Source organism: Gobio gobio, assembly GCF_949357685.1.
Source record: "Gobio gobio genome assembly, chromosome: 18".
NCBI classification, from domain to species: Eukaryota; Metazoa; Chordata; class Actinopteri; order Cypriniformes; family Gobionidae; genus Gobio; species Gobio gobio.
Window position 1 is genome coordinate 7,146,099 of NC_137111.1, and position 21,672 is coordinate 7,167,770.

The window sequence follows — 21,672 nt, forward strand, 5'->3', positions numbered from 1 at the left end:
GGTGACAGTTACATTGTCAAATAAGTACTGAGTAATATTAATCAACTACAAGTACTTAATATAGAGTTGTGGTTAGGGTTAGAGTTTGGTTTAGGGTTAGTTACTTTGGTAACACTTTATTTTACAGTGTCATTGTTGCATATGATACATGTATTTGCCACAGTAATAACAGTAAATTATGCATAACTACATGCAACTAATCCCAAACCTAACCCTATAGTAAGTTCATGTAGTTACCTAATATTATTCAGTACTTAAATGTATAATTACACTGTAACAATGACATCTTAAAATAAAGTGTAACCGTTACTTGTAATTATGCATAATTTACTGTTATTACTGTAGTAAGTACATGTATTTATGTGTAAATACGTCACCTTAAAATAAAGTTACCATTATGTTTGCTGGGGCCGCATTGACCACATTATTTCTGCCTTTCTCTAAGCGCCACCTACTGTCAAAGTGTGAATTAGCATTTTCATTAATTCGTATTTTAAACTGCCCATTATAACAATACCATGCATTTTCATTAGCGCGATATATATCATATTACAGAAGACCGGCGCATGTCTAGTTAGTTGAAGTGGTTTCGATGAATTCTGTTTTATGTTTACAGAACTTTGCTTGTTTACGACAGTTTTCTGGGTCGTCTGGTGTGTGCGTGTGGATGATATACGGCATGCAAATCCTAGCATGGCCTTTTCATCAGTGTTTTGTTGTTGTTGTTAACTCTCCGCCGCTGTCTGCACTCTTTTGGTTGATTAGCTCCCTGTCTTCATTAGAATAGGACCTTAATTAGACCACTCTTTCCATACAAACTTTGCCTCAGTGAATATCATGCACTTGCACATGGATACACAGTCCTTCACACACTCGCCAAACACTTGACAATCTGGAGAACAAGTCAGGGCTCTGCAAACTCTCAAATCATTAATGAGTCGAGAGAGGAGCAGACTGATGAGCATAGATTTAAATCCACTTCTATCAGTTTTGTTTATCATACATTTTTGCAGTTTTCTGCATTTTAACTCACACAAACCTTTTTTAAAGATACTGAATGTTAAAGAGATGGTATATTGTGAGTTTACTTGTTTAACTTTAGTTAGTGTGTAATGTTGCTGTTTAGGCAGAAACAACATCTGCAAAGTTCCGACGCTCAAAGTTCAAAGCAAAGGGAGATATTTTCTTTTACAGAAATCACTTTTTAAGGACTACAACAAACGGCTGGTAGGGATTACAGGGATTAGATTCTTCCTGGGTTAATGACATCACAATCCTAAAATTTACATAAACCCCGCCCCCGGGAACATGCAACAAATGCCATGTTGAGAAGAGGAAGAGTTGTTGTAGTCGAGCACATTTGGGAGTCGCTCAAGCTGTCGCATCCGTCTTTCACATTTGTTGCAATACAGTACGCAACACGAATGCAATAGCATGTCATAAAAGCAAGTTATAACTTCTGTAATATAATCGGAGCTGCTAACTCGAGCTCTTGAAGCTCCGCCCCCTTCTAGAAAGGGGGCCGGGAGCAGCAGCTCATTTGCATTTAAAGGGACTCGCACAATAACGGCGCATTTTTGTCTGGGGACATCAGAGACTTATTTTACATCTTGTAAAAAGGGACCCCTTTAACAAAAAAAATGACTTAAATGTCTTTTATGAAATAAACTACTATAAACTGTTGTATAGAATGTTCAATAATGTAGAAAGGCAATGAAATGAATGCTTACTTAATTCAAATAACCAACCACATAAACAAAGTCTCAAGTGCAGTTCCAAGCAACATAACAGTTTGTGACCGTGATAGACAGTATAAATAGTATACTGTACGTCAATTATAGCACTCAACACAAAATCAACAATATACAGGTGGTACTCAAACAGAATAAGCTTTTTACCGCCGTAATTTCCGCAGCAAATGATTTTGCTATGGTGCTATTACCATTATAGGGGACGGCAGGCAGAGAGGATGGCACATTTAGAAATTCCATTTCCACACAACAGTGTGAAAAGGTTTCAATTTAATGGGATTGGGGTTTTTGTGGACAACACAAACAAATGCCTTTTTTCTTTCAGATAAAGCGACATCTCTTATGGAGTACAGGGTTCTTATCATGAACACAGAGAGACCCCCTCAATCACAGAAACTGCTTTTTCTCCATCATTCTTATCCACAAGTGTGAATGATCATCAATTTCTTAGCAAAAACTCCCAGGAAAACTAGTTTTACCATTAGGCTGAAGCCACAAAGAAAGGACAGATCCTTATACTTCAACATTACGCAGTCATATCGGAGACTATTGGCCCTATCACACACCGGCGCATTGCGGAGCCAGACGTGACACATATGTTTTTTGCTAGTTTCAGCCCGACGCAGTTATCATTTTCTCGTCCTGCGCCACGTTGTTTAAATAGCAAATGCACTGCCGTCCACTGGTCCAAACCAGGTGTGTTCAGGCGCATTGTTGGAGTGTTGCTATTTTGAGGAACTGAAAGCAAATGCACCATTGACCAACACAAACCTGCTGTAAAGTCGATAGCGCAGTATTTTTTGTGTTATTTAAAGGGTGTGTTAGTAATATGAGCCTATAGGTGGTGCACAATGCTCGTACACTCTGATTATTACACACACAGGGACGCACAGCAGCACACACACATTTTTAAATATTAAAAATAAAAGGATTCCTTTCTGGAGAAGCGTTCAGTCTTTCCGCTCACATGTAAATAGCAAATCCGCCATGGTACGAGCGCAACTGGCTTTTAAAGGGAAAGGGAGATGAGACTCTGATTGGTTTATTGCACGTTACGCCCAAAACACACCCATGACTCATTAAAGGGTTAGTTCACCCAAAAATGAAAATTCTGTCATTAATTACTGTCATTAATTAAGTCCATCTCACTACAGTGGTTCTAGTGATGACGATTTCAAAACAAAGCATCATGAAGCTTCGAAGCGTTATGAATCAGTGAGTCGAATCATGATTCTGATTGCGTGTCAAACCGCCAAACTGCTGAAATTTGGCGATTCAAACTGCTGAATTGACTCAGTGATTCATAACGCTTTGAAGCTTCATGATGCCTTGTTTTGAAATCGTCATCACTATATAAGTCGTTATTTAGGGTTTTTTTGCGCACAAAAACTATTGTCGCCGATTCATAAAGTTATTTTAGAACCACTGTAGTGAGATGGACATTGTAACGACGTCTTTAGTACCTTTTAAGGGTCTTGAGAGTGAACCGTGCATTGTGCCAATGGAGGCCTTTCAGAGCCATCAGATTTCAACTAAAATATCTTCATTTGTGTCTGAAGATGAACGGAGGTCTGACGGGTGTCGAACGACATGAGGGTGAGTAATTAATGACAGAATTTTCATTTTTGGGTGAACTAACCCTTTAAGAGACCATTTTGGACTATGTGCCATGCACGCAGACCAATTTTTCCATCGTTAAACTAGCAAAAGTGGATTTGGACACGCCCTAAGTGCACCTGCGCCATGAGCTTCAGACCATGTGCTCAGATCGGTAAAATAGGGCCCTATGTGTTCAGCACAATGCCTAGGTTAATCTGGAATTGGTTTTAAAAGTGAGCTATGCATAGGTAAAACCTTGATGAATGAGACCCATTGCTCTCCAGCCGTACAACTCCAAAACACCTCACAGGACTGCGACTGTGAAGAGTTATATTTCCTACTATTTTCTGATCACAAACTCTTGCAGCAGTGATTCGTATACACAAATAGCAAACTATTCATCCACACTTGCCATTCATAACTCTCCCAAACATTCATGGCCGTGTGAAGCATTTGGAGAATATTGAGCAGTTAGAAAACAATGAAGCAATAAGCCAGTGTGTTACAGTGATTACAGTGTGTTACAGTCATTTTGGGTAAGGGATGTTTATATGGGTAATAAATGTAAGCAAAATGAGCGAGCAAAATCTGACACTAATGGACACTTTGTTCCCAAGATTCTTCGGGTTGGCTACAGAGCCTCTTTCCGACCATCAGATTTGTACATGGTTTACATACAATACAGTGGTTCTTATTCATCAAACAAAATGTATATCATCAGCTCATTAGTAGAAGGGCCAAGTCCTGATCTGGGTGTGACTGAAGTGTAATAAGTTGTCTGCAATTGGTGATTGGTTATTTTGAGTAATTATACAGGATATATGGCGTTGATCATAGAGGGAATTGTGTGAATGATGAACAAGTGAGCGATTTCAGACACAGCACTTGATGCCAGTTGACACCACGGGCCAGATTTAGGGCCCTTTTCACACCTTGTTTGGTCCGGATTTTCTGGCTTTTCAGTGTGATCCGAATCAAAATTAACATTAACTGTTTTGGTCCCGACCAAACAGATGAAATTTGGTCTGATGAAAAGAGGTAGTCTTGGCCCGGATCAAACTAACAAAGGTTTGGTTTGTTTCTAGTGTGAAAGCATTTTCTGTATGGTTCGGACTTTCAGACCATTTACAGGAAGTTCCTGTTTATGTTTAAATATTATAATGTTATTGTTAAATTTCATCTAGGCTATATTGATTATGAAAAGTGCAAAGATGCGCAATATGTCAGAAGACAGAAGGTCAGAAATGATTTTGACCACTTCATCAAGTTTTGTTTTGTAGAAAGCCTTTCTTTAAAGTGAATTTCGTTTTGTTTAAATTGTATCTTAATTTTAATCAATGTTTCATCAGCCAATGTAATAAATAAGAAGCAAATTGTCTATAGCAGACAACAATCGTGACATGGAGGCACCAGAGTCTCATAAATAAACCCAAACCAAATAAGAGATAAGTGTTAAGTGTTCATTGTGATTTTAGACTTGTGTTTATATTTTAATTATTTGAGTGTTTTCCATGGTTGTGTTGACATTTCTGCCTTTATAACTGAGGGGAATATAATCAGGAAGGTTACGTTTAAAATAAAAAAAATTTAAATGTAAAATAGTTTTTCTTCTGGTCCTTATTTTAAATAGGTCATAAAACATCAATAATCGACATCGACCGATATGAAACACTTGTATCTTGATACAGTTTTCAGCCATATCGCCCAGCCCTAACAGGGGTACTTTTGCAGCTGATCTTATTGCATATGCATTTGTAGGAGTTGCCCTTTCATGCTGAAAATTCATGGGACGAGAGTTTTTAAATGAATCACGCGAGGTGATTTACTAAGGTTTGCGCTTGTCAGTTTACTGGTGTTTGCGCCATTTATTTACCGCCCAAAAAAAACAGAAAACCAGACGCAAACGGCTAGATTGTGCTTTTTATTATGGAAATGATCCGGCTGTGTCTGTCTTGTATAACACAGCTAACATTAAGTTAGTTTTAAGAAAAGCTCTTTGTCTGCTGCATTTGTTTGCAGATACCATTTGGTTTGATATTTTGTTTTTTAATTTCATGGCATTCAGACCTTTTTTTTAAAGTGTGGCTTAAGTGTCCAAATAGTTTTTCAGAGCCACTGTCAGTATAATTAGGCTGTGTGTCCACCAAAGCATTTCCCCCCAGAGGCCAGCATCGTTTTTCAATTGTTTTCAATGAGCGCTGCGTATTTACAAAAGCCAGCAGCGTGACAAAGTGCTGCCCACTTGGTGCCTTTTTTTTGCTGGTCAATTAGAGCAGTGCAACAATGTAAAAATGCAGCACCTGTCACATTTTACCCAGCTGTCCAATCACAGTGGAGGAGTTCTGGACCGTCCAACCGTCACACCCTACACAGACTGAACAACGATGGAGAGGTTAAAGAGTATCCATGTCTGTAACAGATGTCTTCCCCAGACTACCACATTATTCACATAAAAGATAATGCTTGGAGGACAATTTATTAGCCATGGGTTTATGGGTAAGCAGTTAAACGCTGAACTTCCCAGCTGGGCATTTTCAGAAGCGCGATTCAGCTGGCAAAAACTGCTTTTTTGTAGGACACACGGCCTAAAATCTACCATGCAAAGTACATAATTTTAAGCAGTCCCATAATTTGTATGTTTTGTTATATATATTTCTGATTACATTCATTTTATGAATTGTTTGTTTGCTGTGTATAATGAATATTTTGTGCCTTCTCTCTCAGGCCGGTGCTTTGCATTTCGAGGTGAGCGTGGGAACGATGAACCAGCCATTGAAATGATTAAAGTGTCACATCTGAAGTAAGTAACATAATGCTTTTCACTCCGGCGCCAACACCTCAGTGAGCACTTACTCACACGTCTCCCTCATCAGTGATTAACATTTAGTGCTGTCAAATACGGACATGCACAGACTACTCTCGGGAACTATCTGGCAGGTGTTTGGGGTGCACATTCATTGGCTCTGTCTACTTCCACTCTCACGTTGCAGTACTTTAACCTGGGGACAGCCTGAGTGATGCGTCTGATTGCTTAACCTTGCAGTAGAGGGGATTTTATTTATCGTTTGCCACCGTTTCAAAACTATCACTTTCCAAATTGCAGTTTAAAACCGTTCAGTCAGTGTCTGCTGGTTATCATCCAACCCTAAAGACACCTTTTCACTGTTTACAACAAATGACAGACAATATTGATTTCCATTAGAGAATATCACAGTGACCGGGTAGTTTTTAGACTCTCTGTGAATGTAAATGTGAATTTTTAGATCCATCTTGAGCTTCAAGTTGAAATATTTACACCATATGCAACCCTTACAAAATGGATGTGATGTGTTCCAAATGGTGTTCCAATCAAATCAAGGCACAAGGTGAAAATTACCCATAATACTTTTTCTTAACCCTCTGGGGTTCTTCATTTATGGGTCAGACTCAGGATCTTCGGGTCAAAAATGACCCGGAGGGCGGGATTAAGATAAAAAAAGATTTGAGTAAAATCAATGAAATATATTTTTGTTCAATAATATTTTATCTTTTCTTTTTTGTTGTTTTGAGATAATTTTACGATTTATAATTAATATTTATGCAATTATTATGACCCATTTTTTCCCATTGAATATAATAAAAAATGTATATACATATATATATAATTATTATTTTTTTTTTTATTAAAGCTGTATTTCATTTTAGAGTCAAGCCTAGGCCTCATGAAAGCAATTTTTTTAATGAGATCGTTGCCATCCGGTGGACACATTGAGCATTTTTATCACGCAATAGCACATTTTTACCACTATAGTGGATCTTGCGTTTTATAAAAAATAATAAAAAATCGTAGCTTCATCAGAATGGTCCAAAACTTAGTGACTTTATTGGTACATGGTATATGAACACCCCAAAAAATTGGGGACAGGATTTGAAAAGTCTAAGTGGTCGTAAAAAAATAGTCACACTCAGGACCTTCGGGTCAAAAATTACCTGGCTGATTTGTAGATTGTATGCACAAAAAAACTCTGTATTTTCATATTTTTGCCAATTTCCCATTCATTTCCTATGGGGGTCATTTTTGACCCAAAAGTCCTGAGTGTGACTTTTTATTACGACCACTTAGACTTTTCAAATCCTGTCCCCAATTTGTTTGGGTGTTCATACACCAAGTACCACTAAAGTCACCAAGTTTCAGACCATTCCGATGAAGCTACGATCATTTATGACCCGAAGAACCCCAGAGGGTTAAACCCTAAAATCCTGCTAGAGTGGATGGTTATGAATAAGTCCAAAACAATATTTACATTGTTTAGCACTGCAGTCGACAGTAGTTGATCCTAATATTGATATTAAAATGGCTGGGAACCTCTGGTCTAGAGCAACACATTACATATAATGTGTAATTAAAATAATTTAATTCACAGCTAACCGTGGATTATCCCGCTTATATAAGTGTGTTTTACCTGTGATGATCTAAATAGAGTACTCGTTAATTTAAATAAGAATAGAGTCCTAACTCAGTAAATTATATTAAATTTCACCCTTTAAAGCCAAGGTTGATGAAAGTTTTGAACTGGCCCCCAGGTGTGTCCACAACATCGAATCTGGCGCACTTTTTAAAAAGTTTGGACACCCCTGGCATAGATCTTTAAAATAGGGCTCAATAACTTTATTTATTGTGCACTTTCGACAACTTTGCAGAAAGTTTACATTTACAATCAGCTATGTTACACACTGCATTAATAGGGGAACGTTAAACCGTCTACAGTAGAATCACAAAAAGTGTGATATGCTTACTTTTAAAGTAGGATTCTCTTTTTTCCCCCCTAATAATCTCAGGTATAGTCCAGAGGATGAAGTGTAACTGTATGTATGCATGGTCTTCTTTAGGCAGTACCTGGTGGTGGTGTTCAGAGACAAACCTCTGGAGCTGTGGGATGTCCGCACAGGAACCTTGCTCCGCGAGATGGCCAAGAACTTCCCTACTGTCACTGCCCTGGTACTGTATCAAGCTCACAATGCGCTGCTTATCGCTTATATAATTGATTATTGTTTTTAACTTTTATATATCAGTCCATCTACATTACTGTTTGTACTTTTCAAGTATGCTGTTTTATTACAAGCCCTTGAACAGAGAGATTACTCTGAATCTTTCTCTGTAATGAGGCTGGCTTCTTCACAAACTCATTGAAGGGCGAAGTCGCTGTGTGCTTCTGACTGCAGGGGCTGTTAACAATGTAATGGTGCCACTAGCGATGCCTCGCAAATAACCCCGATGATAACCTTAGTAATAAATGCAGCCTCTCTCCCGGGAACCTCTCCATCTCTGCCAGCTCATTTGCATCTTGATTACTTCCTAGGGGTGAAATATTTACCAGCGACTTCTAGTGATCAGAAATCACCGCGTTTGTGGTGCTTTTTAAGCACTGTAAAATCTAGGTAGCATTCGGACGACATAGAAAAATTGAGTAATGTTTGATTCGGTATGTCCCACAGAATTAAAAAAAGACCAGGTTTTTTTCAATTATATGAAAAATATGATTTTTTTCATGTCGTGATCAGTTGGTGTAACCAGGGGCTCCACTAGCAGTTTTGGGCCCTATGAAAGAATATGAGGTTGAGCCCGCTACCACACCCACTCGGCACCAAACATACAAGCCAACCTAGCTATCCAAAATCGTTGTCTGCAATTTAATAATACTGACCTATTACGCGGTTCGAAAATATGTTAAAGAAATAGTGCTGCCCCCGACTTTTTCTACTGCACTAGTTGTTCTTCATTTAAGTCATTAGGCGACTAAGCACTTTTATTCATAATAATTTAATTATATACCATATTGAGCGTTTATGTAATATATTAGCCTATTCCGTATTCAAGCACACACATAAAGATTGCCACAAAGAACCGGCAAAAGTAATGATTATGATTATGAAATATGTCAAAAATAGCAAGGAGACATTTTAATTGTTTATTAATAAACTAGTGTTTTTTACTAGTGATAAACTAGTGTCAGTGTTGGCTGCAAAGATCAAGTTGACAACACTAACTTGCCATCTCCGCAGTGAACGCGCCAAGAGAGAAATGCACATTTCTTACGGATTATACATAATCAAAAAGTAGCCTATTTCTTTTCGATTTGAATAGTTTTATTTAAAAGAATAAATTTCAAGCTTTCTATAGACCTATTTCTCATGTCTGTGAGGCAAGTAGTCGAGTTTTGGTTTACTTAATGAGACGCGCTCCAGGTGATCGCGCCGGCGCCTCCAAGTCATGATTATTGTCTGCTATGTTTGCTTAATATTGATTAAATCCAGGCAATTGGCTGATGAAACATTGATCAAAATTAAGATACATTTTATACAAAACGAAATTCGCTTTAAAGGAAGGCTTTCTACAAAACTCAATGAAGTGCTCAAATCATTTCTGACCCCACTCCATGTCTCCCGTCATATTGCGCATTTTATAATGTGTCTTATCTTACTCTGTTCACTTTTCATGATCCACATTGATGAAAATTTAAAAGATAACATTATATTATGTAACCATAAATATGAAACTAAATACCTTTTCTTAATGGCTACAACAAGTATTTCATGTTGGAGCTGGATTTGAGTGAATGTATTTTTACCGGTGAGCAATTCATGATCGGAGTGTTTTGACGAATTTTGTCGGCAATACAGAAATAAGCTATAATTGTGTTTTATTTGTAACTCTTTGGTAGATTATATATTTAGAATTTCTATTACATTACTACTAGTACTGTTACTACTAATAAAACCGATCTCTGGGGGCCCCAAAAGTGTGTGGGCCCTTAGAATGGTCCTAACTTTCCTCCCTTAGCGATTTCAAAACTAGTGATAACACATAACAGTCACACACGGAGATGTATTTCACTGTTATATTTGTTGTTGCATTATCCCTTTAACATTAAACCTAAAAAGAATCCAGTTAAACACCCCAGGTGAATTGGGAAAAGAACATTTTAACTACTAGATTTCACCATACTTGAATAGAGAAAGGATTTTTGATGTCTTTTTATCACTCCATAAATCAGAAATTACTGTCAACAGCCAGAAAAAAAAAAAACCTTTCCACCACCTAAAATGATGTTTATAATCAGACAAATTATATATGAGCAGACACCTGTGTAAAAACCTTCAGAATATGAAATGAAACTGTAAAGGAAATACTGCATGAATATATGAGTTTGCTTGAGAGGGGAAAGTATTCCCATCAACATCCTTATAAACCACTCACCCATTTCTGATCTCCACAAAAGTTTGTATGCTTCTTCAGAATCATATGTTGCATATCCTAATTTTGTGAAGTTCTGAGGTTTTGTTTAGGAAATATAGGCTTTGAGGTTGAACCCCTAATAATAATAATAATAATAATAATAATAACTGAATCAATAGGGGTCATGAACAAATGTGACCCTGGACCACAAAACCAGTCATACGGGTACAAAAATGGATATTTATGCATCGTCTGAAAGCTGAATAATTGATGTATGGTTTGTTAGGATTGGACAATATTTGAAAATCTGGAATCTGAGGGTGCAAAAAAATCTAAATATTGAGGAAAATCTCCTTTAAAGTTGTTCAAAGGAAGTCCTTAGCAATGCATATTCCTACTAATAATACATTTTTGATATATTTACGGTAGGAAATTTACAAAATGTCTTCATGGAACATGATTTTTACTTAATATCCTAATGATTTTTGGCATAAAAGAAAAATCGATAATTTTCACCCATACAATGTATTATTGGCTATTGCCACAAATATACCTGTGCGACTTATGATTGGTTTTGTGCTCCAGGGTCACAAATGCGAGTAATCAGATGCAGTTTATGACCCCCTTTAAATAACACGTTTAGGCTGTGTTCACACTTGGCGTCTTTTTTTTGACAAGACAAAGTTGACCCAATCAAAGTTGCTCTTTTAGTAAAAAAAAAAAAGCTGGCAGCGTTTGGTTCCAAATAGCAGCCGAGGGACGTCTTTGTTGCTATAACAACAGCTGCAACTAGAGTGCTGTGTGATGCAGAGATACAAAATGTCGAGAAAGTTGGCTCTTACGATGTCTTTTGAAGTTAAAGGGTTAGTTCACCCAAAAATTTAAATTCTGTCATTAATTACTCACCCTCATGTCGTTCGACACCCGTAAGACCTCCGTTCATCTTCGGAACACAAATGAAGATATTTTTGTTGAAAGCTGATGCTGAGAAAGGCTTCAGATAGGCCTCCATTGGCATTCAGTACATTTACACTCCCAAGACCCATAAAAGACACTTAAAACGTTGTTACAAAGTCCATCTCACCACAGTGACTCTACAATAATTTTACGTTGCGACGACAATAGTTTTTGTGCGCAAAAAAAAATCAAAATAACACCTTTATCCAACTTGTTCTTGTCTGCCGTGTGTGCCTCCACGACGCATACGCGAGAATATGACGCAGATCCGGCGTTCGGACACATGACCCAGAAGCGATTTGTTTACAAGCAGAGGAAGACGCGCGTGTCTAAGCTGTTGGATTCTACATTGATCGTGCTTTAGGTCTCGGCGTAGTTCTCAAAATGGGGCTAAAGTGTGCATTCCATGGATTCCCGAACGCTGGCGCTACGTCATATTCTCGCGCATGCGTCGTGGAGGCACACACGGAAGGCAGTAACAAGTTGGATAAAGGCGTTATTTTGATTTTTTTTTGCGCACAAAAACTATTGTCGTCGCATCGTAAAATTATTGTAGAGCCACTGTGGTGAGATGGACTTTGAAACGACGTTTTAATTGCCTTTTATGGATCTTGTGAGTGTAAATGTACTGAATGCCAATGGAGGCCTGTGTGAAGCCTTTCTCAGCATCAGCTTTCAACTAAAATATCTTCATTTGTGTTCCGAATATGAACGGAGGACTGATGGGTGTCGAACAACATGAGGGTGAGTAATTAATGACAGAATTTTCATTTTTGGGTGAACTAACCCTTTAACGGGGAAGAGAATGTCGCTTCACAACATTATATGGGGAAGAAAACACATATATGCTTACAATAATTTAATCCAGGAGCTCCGATTGGATGATGCGCGGTGCACAGCATATTTTAGACTTAACAAAAGTCAGTTTGAAGACCCGCTACTGCTGTTTAGTCGATCTACCTTCTCCATTTTTCTTGTTGTTATGGAAATGAGTCGGGTCTCGCTACTCGCTGGTCATTGGTCAGCTGTCAAAAAAGATGTCAAGTGTGAACGGCCTAAATCCTCCATCAAAACTTTTCACCATGTGTGTCTTTGAGCATTTGCTCACTATCTGTGCAGTGACTCATGGAAACATTTCTTTGTGTGTAAACAGGAGTGGTCTCCTTCGCATAACCTTAAAAGTCTGAAGAAAAAGCAGCTTGCTGCCCGCGAGGCCATGGCCCGACAGACCACCCTCGCCGATGCGGAGCAGAGCAGTGTGGAGTCCTCAGTCATCAGGTCTGATTCAGCCAAAAGACAACTGTCCTCAGTCAATCATCTAATGCTTGTTGATTTATTGAATAATTAAAACATGCAATAACCAGGGGCTGTCAAGCGGCATAAAATGACTATATAACTCCTGAATTATTTTACAAAACTTCTGTTCATTTTGACAGTTTCTGATCCCTACACTGACATTTAAGTTGTAATTCAGGGAAAATCTTCCCCTCAATGCTGCTCAAATGTTATTTGTGCTTATGCACTTTCAAGCTTGAAGATGCATTGCACCATGTTTGATGACATTGATAACATTGGTTGTCACGTGACCAGCTGCACCATTGCATGTTGAATATGCTGAAGTATGAATGAAGTTTAGAGCTGCACGATTCTGGATAAATAGAGAATCACAATGTTTTGTTTAAAATAATATTTTCCAACGATTCTGAATAGACACCCAAACAAAATAACATTACTAGAGGTTCTGACAAAAAATTAATTATTGCAGTCTATGTAAAAATATGTAACCCTCTGGGGTTCTTCATTTATGGGTCACACTCAGGACCTTCGGGTCAAAAATAACCCCGAAATGAATAGGAAATGAATGGGAAATTGTTTTTTTTCTGCATACAATCTACAAATCAGCCAGGATGCAGAAAAAAGGACTCCACAGTGAAGGGGTGAATCTCTAAAACATCAAGAGTGCAAAACAGACAAAAAAACTCACACACACAAAAACACACGCACACACAAATTAACGCGTGCCATTCCAAAAGCTAATTGTGTTTGTGTGTGTGAGAGAGTTTTTTTGTCTGTTTTGCACTCTTGATGTTTTAGAGATTCACCCCTTCACTTTTGAGTCCTTTTTTCTGCATCCTGGCCGATTTGTAGATTGTATGCAAAAAAACCCTCTGTATTTTCATATTTTTGCCAATTTCCCATTCATTTCCTATGGAAATCGAAGGTCCTGAATGTGACTATTTTTTTTACGACCACTTAGACTTTTCAAATCCTGTCCCCAATTTTTTTGCGTGTTCATATACCAAGTACCAATAAAGTCACCAAGTTTCGGACAATTCCGATGAAGCTACGATTTTTAACATTAAAAAAAATAATAATTTGGGTCAGAAATGACCGAAGACCCCCAGAGGGTTAATTAATTTGAATTATTTTTTTTGTTTTTTTTTATCTGGTTGAATGAATGATTCAATGACTCGTGTTTTTGAACGAATCTCTTGAATGAATGAATTACTGTTGTCTAAAGTATCGACTTCGTTACTAAGTCGGTACTGAAATTTTAAAAATGTGACACTTTGAGTGTTGTTGAGTGGAATCGTAAACACCTCTGATTGGTCATTGTGCTCACATGCTCATCAAATATGTCTGTGATTGGCTACAATGATCAGCGCTTCACAAACATGTTGTAAATACGCATCAATGACGCCCTTTACCGAGTGCTTACACAGATACACACGGACCGCTCCACTTCCATGTGCTTTCAAACACTCCCGTGCGTTGATCATTGTGCAATCACAGACACATCCGATGAGTGTGTGAACCCAATGGCCAATCAGAGGCGTTTACGATTCCACTCAACAGCACTCAAAGTGTCATATTTTTAAAATTTTTGATAACACTATGAATGAATGAATGATTCAATGACAAATACATTTTTAACAGTCACTTGTCACAGATATAGGTAATTCAATCTTTATTTGAAGAGTCAAGTTACTTTCAAAAAGTGGTTTACCTTATATTGAGACATCAGTGTTTATATCCAAACTATAAACCTTTACTCTGGTACTTCTGTGATCATTTTAAAGGGTTAGTTCACCCAAAAATGAAATTTCTTCCATTACTGACTCACCCCAATGTTGTTCCACACCCGTAAGACCTCCGTTCATCCTCGGAACACGGTTTAAGATATTTTAGATTTAGCTATCGCACCAGATAACACGTCACAGCGTCTTACGTCAGCAGCGTCACTGTGGCGTCGTGAACGCGGATTCAAACAAAACCGGAAGAGAAGACAATGCTTAATTAAAGCTACAAGCAGCATTTATCGGGGTTCAAGCAGTTAAGGCCTTTAAGCACACAAGCATCAAAAGACATTAAGTTTTATTTAGCAAGCATTTAACAACTTCCATCATAGATGAAAAAGGTCAATTTACAGCCTATACAGGCAGTTTACCATAGGAAATATATGGTTTTAAAGCGTTTTTAGAGTTATAGTTAGAGTCTTCTTATAGTCTTGCCTGATTTCCACCACTTTTATTAGTAGTACTCAAAGTGTGCCCATACTGTATATATGTGTGTCAGATTTGTTGTAAATATGTAATTTTAATAAGGAGTTTAGACAATTATATTCAGTGGCGTAACGAACGAGCCAACACCGGGCCCTTAAGTAGGATTATCAAGGCAGGCCCCTTGATGACGCAATTGATGACGCAATGTCCGCGAGTAGGCTACCATGAATAGGGCAGGATATGATCATACACAGCATATAAGAGATGAGATTACTAACAAAATCATGAGTAGCCTACGCTCACCAAAAACAAAACAAAAAAACAACAAAAAAACAATGGGGACAGCGCACTATAAAACATTGTTAGGCCTAGGTCCAAATACATAAAAAAGATGCTCTCTTACATTGTAGTGGGATTTTCCGGGCTTTCCTATGTGCAACTGCAAAGTTGTCGATTAGATCAGGATTGTGCGCACAGGCAATAGGCTTGTTTGAGATGCGCCTTGCCTCGCCTGAAATGTATGCTAGAGTAGGCGGCTGCAGTGAGAGGAGGAGTGAAAAAAGCACAGGCAAGCCGGACAGTTCTCTCTACTCACAGTGGATCTGACACCTGCGAGATCAAAGATGGATATCGCGGGATTCACGCGATTCACGCTCGTGCACAGTTTTGCTAATAAACTGGATGTAATTCAAGTTATGTTGCTTTTATATGAAAATAAATCAAATGAACAAGACACCCAAAGTACTTGTTATTTAATTTCATTCCAAATACATGTTTATCAATATTTCTTTCTTTAATACAGACATGTGTTTTTATTTATTTCATTTTTTTATAAAAAATAAATTGCATAACCCAAATAGATCGCACTGTCAGATAGTTTGGGAATATTCACAAACAACATATACACATAAAACATGATATTAGAGTTTTAAAATCAAACATTTTAAAAGAGAACAATACATCACAGTTGTTTAAACCAATGAGCATTAAGCTGTGTCTTCAGCAAGTCGTTTCCCATCATGCTTTTGATCAGCGCAGTCGGTGGAGAGCAACTGCGTGCGACTGCAGAATCCGACACGTGCGCCTTGCGCTCGCGAGATATTTTTGACATACATCAGCATGACATCAGAGCAAGGCAGACCACACTCTGACACATTTGTAACCGGCATGCATCTCGTGCTGATCACCGGTGATCGGTTCTGCGAAGATTTTGCTCATCTCAAACAAGCCTATTCTCAATTGACCCTTTGCAGGGAGTTTTATTGACAGGCGATCTGACTAATCATAATCCGCCATTTTGTCCAACAAAGCAGTCAGGAAAGTTAGTAGATTAACATAGGAGGATTTAAATTTGAAAAACAAAGTGTACTGACGTCTTAGCACTTTAAAACAACATTCCTTTTATGTTCATTCATGTTTATTTTAATGATATAAATTAACTAGAAGGAAGAGATGATCGGTTCACAAGCAGCTTTAACTGAGCCTCGAGTCTACAGCGATCTATCAGACACATTAAAGAGTCACAAAATGGTATTTATTGTTTAAATGTCTCTAAAAAATTACTACATTTGAAAGGTGAGACTTTGTTTTATATCAAAAGTACTCGTCTGTCAGCGCGCAGTCTTTTCTCTGATCCGCAATGTATTTTTCACTGCGTGAGAACTTGGTGTGGTGTGAGAGTGGCATCGCTTGTCAGACATAGCAACAGTAACTAAAGTGGGCGGGTCTTTGCGAACGGTCATTGACAGTATGGACGGGGATTCGCCAGTCCCAATTCAGAACAAATTTCATCACAATCCATCATTGTTCGTTTCAAACATGTGAGAGCATCAAAATGATCCATGGGTGAAATTGATTGGATTTAATAATTTTTTTTGTCAGTTTCTATCATAATTTTAACATTTTGGCATTATTGTTTAGCTATTTACCTATGTTTTCAAATTTCCTTTGTTTTTTTGTTGTTGTCTCGATCAGACTAACGGCTTTGAAGATAACCACAATTTTTTAAAGCTCTAAATGACACTTACAAAATCCATAAAGCGAAACCTGGCATGTTTGGTATTGTTGGACTCGGCAAGGATTCTTAGGAGGCCACTCCTGTGAAAAAAACACTGGCTTGAAACTTCTAAGGCTCCTTCAAGGCAAAGCCAATGACGTATACTGAGTTTTTTGAGATACACCAATATTCTCATAGACTATCATGGCACCCTGGACAAAGACACCGCATGCCAATTTTCAGTAGACTAACGTTTGGGTGCGCTTATAGCTATTTTCATGATTTTTTTCACTGTTATAGCGCCACCAAGTGGCCAATTGTCACGATTTTTTTTCATGTCAACTCAGATTGAGCTTATGAACATGTGTCCCAAGTTTAGCAAAAATATCTCTTTCCGTTCACAAGTTATAACCATTGTATAGTGCCACCTAGTGGCCAATTGTTGCGATTTTTTTCAAATGATCTCAGATTGAGCTCACGAAGATGTATTCCAGGTTTAGCAAAAAAAATCTCTTTCCGTTCACAATTTATAACCATTTTAGTAAAAATGGCCCTAGTGCCATCAAAGATTTTGGTTCCCCTTATCGAACGTTAATTTAAATGTTGAATATTTTGGATGATTATTGATTGTCAGACTCCAGAGAATATTCTTGCAGTGGTTTGGTTCCAATCGGGCCAAAAACCTAGGAGAATTCAGCAAAAATTGTTTTTTCAAAAAAATGCAATTTACTCGAAATTGGCGCCTGAAGGGCGAGCAAATCGGAGATAGCTATTTTGTCTGCCTTGAGCCAAGGATTCCAACGATATAAGACACTTGATCCTGGGACAAACAGTCTAAGAGTTATGAGCAATTTTGAACTTTTGGTTGCTGTAGCGCCACCTATGGGCCATTCGGGGTCATACACTGATAGGTTGTCCCCAAACTGAGGCCTACCATCTGGCCAGGTTTCATGTCTCTAGGCCTTACGGTTTGGCCTGCACGATGCGTTTTACGAATCCTTACAATTACAATAGGGTTTCAGCATTTCATGCTTGAACCCCTAATAAAGTCTTAGTTTTTGTTATTTTTGGACCAAAATGTATTGTCGACGCTTCAAAAGAGTCTAACTAACCAAATGATGTCATATATGGACTACTTTGATGATGTTTTCATTACCTTTCTGGACGTGGACAGCATACACTTACAAGTGTGCATACACTTACATTCCAAGGACTGAAAGCCCTCGGACTAAATCTAAAATATCTTAAACTGTGTTCCGAGGATGAACGGAGGTCTTACGGGTGTGGAACAACATTGGGGTGAGTCAGTAATGGAAGAAATTTCATTTTTGGGTGAACTAACCCTTTAATTACTGTAACACAGAAATAATGTTACGGTGTCGTGCGGTTGAAAGTCTGTTTGTGAAGCTGTTTCATACCTGACAACTGAAGGTAGATCTGAATGTTCACTGTGTGATCGTACTTCTCATAGTTTTAATGGACATAGTCGAATCATTGTCATTTAGGAATAAGATCGCATGGTTGTTTGACTTGAGATTGTGATCTTTTACCAGTTAATCGTGCCGTTCTTTTAAATTTTAGTCTGTTTGTTAAAAAAAACCCAGACTAAATAACTTCAGAACACAATAAGGGATCTTGCACACAAATCACAAGAACTGCTTTTATCAAACATTTGCGCTTTTTATCCTTTTAAAGCTCTAGAGCCCAAGTCTTCTCTGTTGTTGTCTAGAAAAGTATGTTGTTAATAGTGATCGACCGATATATCGATTTACCGATATTTTCCCCGATATTTAAGCATTTTACCATAATCGGATATCGGTTTTGTAATATCGGATTTACCGATAAACGGCGCCATCTTGTGGGCATTTTGAGAATTGCGCGCAGGATCGCCATTACAGCGCATCTGAGGCGAGACGTGGGGAGACGAGACAACGGCGTGCACAGGTAAAGTACACTTGCCTGCTTTGCTGTAATTAGTAAACCTTATTTAACATAAGTCATTAATACACAAATTAGATGTTACATAAATGCCTGAAATCTAGCTAGTTTATTCAGGATTTGACGGATTATTTTACATGCCTCCTCTCTTAGAGACAAGCTCACCGAGTCACATAAAATAATCTGTCAAGTCCTGTCCAAATACAGATGCAATTTTGCATGAATGAAATAATACAGCCATGAATGAGCACATGTTGGAAATAAAAGCGCTGAATTTAATTCTCTCTCTGTTGTCTATGCTCATCATTAGTCTCGTGAAGTCGTCTGTATTTAGCTGGTCACCGCATATAACTTTAACAAGATTCACTTGTTTAGTTTTTTTGTTAAATTAATTATACAAACATTTACTTAACCATTAATTCGCTAATAAACATCGAAGTAAAAAACAACTCTATGGATATTAATTATTTATCTCCGTGAACGATCGCAGTTTGAGTAGTTCTGTGTAAATGCATAGATAAACATCAGTTTGTCAGCAGATATTTCATAATCTAGAACGACAAAAAATTAATAATTCTGATATAACTTAACATACCATTTGAGAAATGCAATTAAATACGATGTTTTGTTTGTTATATTCCAATATTCCAGAGAATGTTATTCAGTTATTTAACATTATCCAGCGAATTATTCTTCACTATTTAACCTATTAAACAGTTTATAAATCTACTAAAACTGTAGTTTAAAATTAAGTATTACATTTTGGAGCCATTTATGAAAACAAACGAAACAGGCTTATGGGGCAGAATGCTGAAAGACTCAGTTTTCAACACTACAACCTAGTTCTGCTCAACTGGGAGTATTACGCTACATTAAACTGCAATGTGATTTTTTTCCAGGTGGTTTAGATTGTTTGTTTTTGTTTTTTAATTGGTTAGAATTACTTTTATGTGCTTTATTTATTTGACCTTTTTTTCCCCACCTAATCGAAGATTTAATTTTTTAAACAAAAACAGTTTAGCAACAGTGCACTTTTTATTTTATTTTTTGCACTTTCAGACCCCTCTATTTATTGGTGTATAAATAAGATTTGTTTTGTTTTCTATGCAAGGAGGGGGTGATTGTTATAAATAAAATGGTTTGTTCTGTTCAGTGGTGTTGTAATTGTGTCAAAAACAGAAGAATAACAGTAAATAAATATCGGTTCTGTATATCGGTCATCGGGCAAATAAAAACAAAAATTAATAAAAAATCAATATCGGTCGATCACTAGTTCTTAAGCATTTCTTAATTTGTGTTCCATGGGAGAAATACAATACATACAAAGTAATACAGGTTTGGAATAACATGATGGATAAATTATAGATTTTTTTAAATTGTCTTGTCTATTATCTTTTTTTGCTAGACTTTTCAAAAGATTCTAGCATTGATTGTACATACAATTGGTAAATTGGTCCTTTTGGTACGGCACACGCTGTGTTTTGCGGTTTCAATCAGAACTCTTACCAGCTCTCTGTTGCTGTCTGTCAGTATGTTGCAGGATGCTGAGAGTAAGTCTGAAACGGGTCAGGGCATATCGGCTCGAGAACACTTTGTGTTTACTGACACAGACGGCCAGGTCTATCACATCACCGTGGAAGGCAACACCGTGAAGGATGGGGCACGTATTCCACCTGATGTGAGTGTCCTTTCCTTTTGCATCTTTTGTATGCATCCAATACCCAGTAATCTTGTTGCATTCTCACTACTAACACTAAATCATCACAAAATTACACAGCGACTCAAATGCAATATTTACTTACTCTGTTTTTTGGGGCCTGCCGCACATGATGTTGAAACATGTCTACCATTTGCAGAGCTCAGAGACAGGATTGTGTATAGGCCACAGTTATTTTAGTAAACGAAAACTGCAACTAAGACTAAAATGATTGGTTAAAGCAGGGGAACTCAAGTTCGGAAGACAAGAGGGCTGCATTTAAACCCCATTAAATGCAAAGGGCCACAATTTACAATATGCATCGTAATGCTGCGTTCACACTGAACTCGAATAGAGTGTCAAAATTGCGTCTAGTTGGACGCCTGAACATTTTGAATCCATTCGCGCGTCCACAGCGAATTGGACACATGTATAAATCGAGCGTTTGAAGCAAAATAGACACGCGTTCAAGGCTCTCCAGGAGAAATATGTCATAAAACATCTCTGCCTCTTTTCATTTTCATTAAAAATATATATTAAACATTAATAGCCACACAAATGTGGTCCAGGCAATGCACTGCCTACATTATCTTCACTGCATGTATATTTAAATATCCTAAAAAATAAATGTATGAAACTTCTCTTTGCCCTCAGTCAAAACAATTTAGTAGACAACAAATTATAGATTCATGACACCAAAGATCGGCCGTTAGATCCACACAAGACGAGCCACTACAGGACATCAGAGCCAGCGGCAGACGGCAGAAGGACTGGCTGAGGAAAGGCTGCTCTCGCTGGGGTTAATGAGCGCTGAGCACCCGGTGATCGCCTGGATCTCACAACTCCACAAACACAAGATTCATTTTTTTTAATAGGCGCTCTCTTTATAAATAAACCATGGATTTGAACTTTAAACAACTACATTCTCACCTGAAAAAGTCTAAACTCAATTTTGTGACACAATAAGAGTAGTATTTTTAATTTATGCTGGGTTTCTCATCACGTCACTTTACCAC

General features: G+C 37.8%; 1 protein-coding gene across 1 annotated transcript in view; it reads left to right on the forward strand.

Moving 5' to 3' along the window:
• Positions 1-21,672, forward strand: part of wdr11 (WD repeat domain 11) — a 173,494-nt gene that overhangs the window by 94,947 nt on the left and 56,875 nt on the right. Inside the window, 4 exon segments of the mRNA XM_079843546.1 lie at positions 6,075-6,150; positions 8,220-8,328; positions 12,677-12,801; positions 20,491-20,638. Coding sequence (XP_079699672.1) covers positions 6,075-6,150; positions 8,220-8,328; positions 12,677-12,801; positions 20,491-20,638 — 458 coding nt within the window.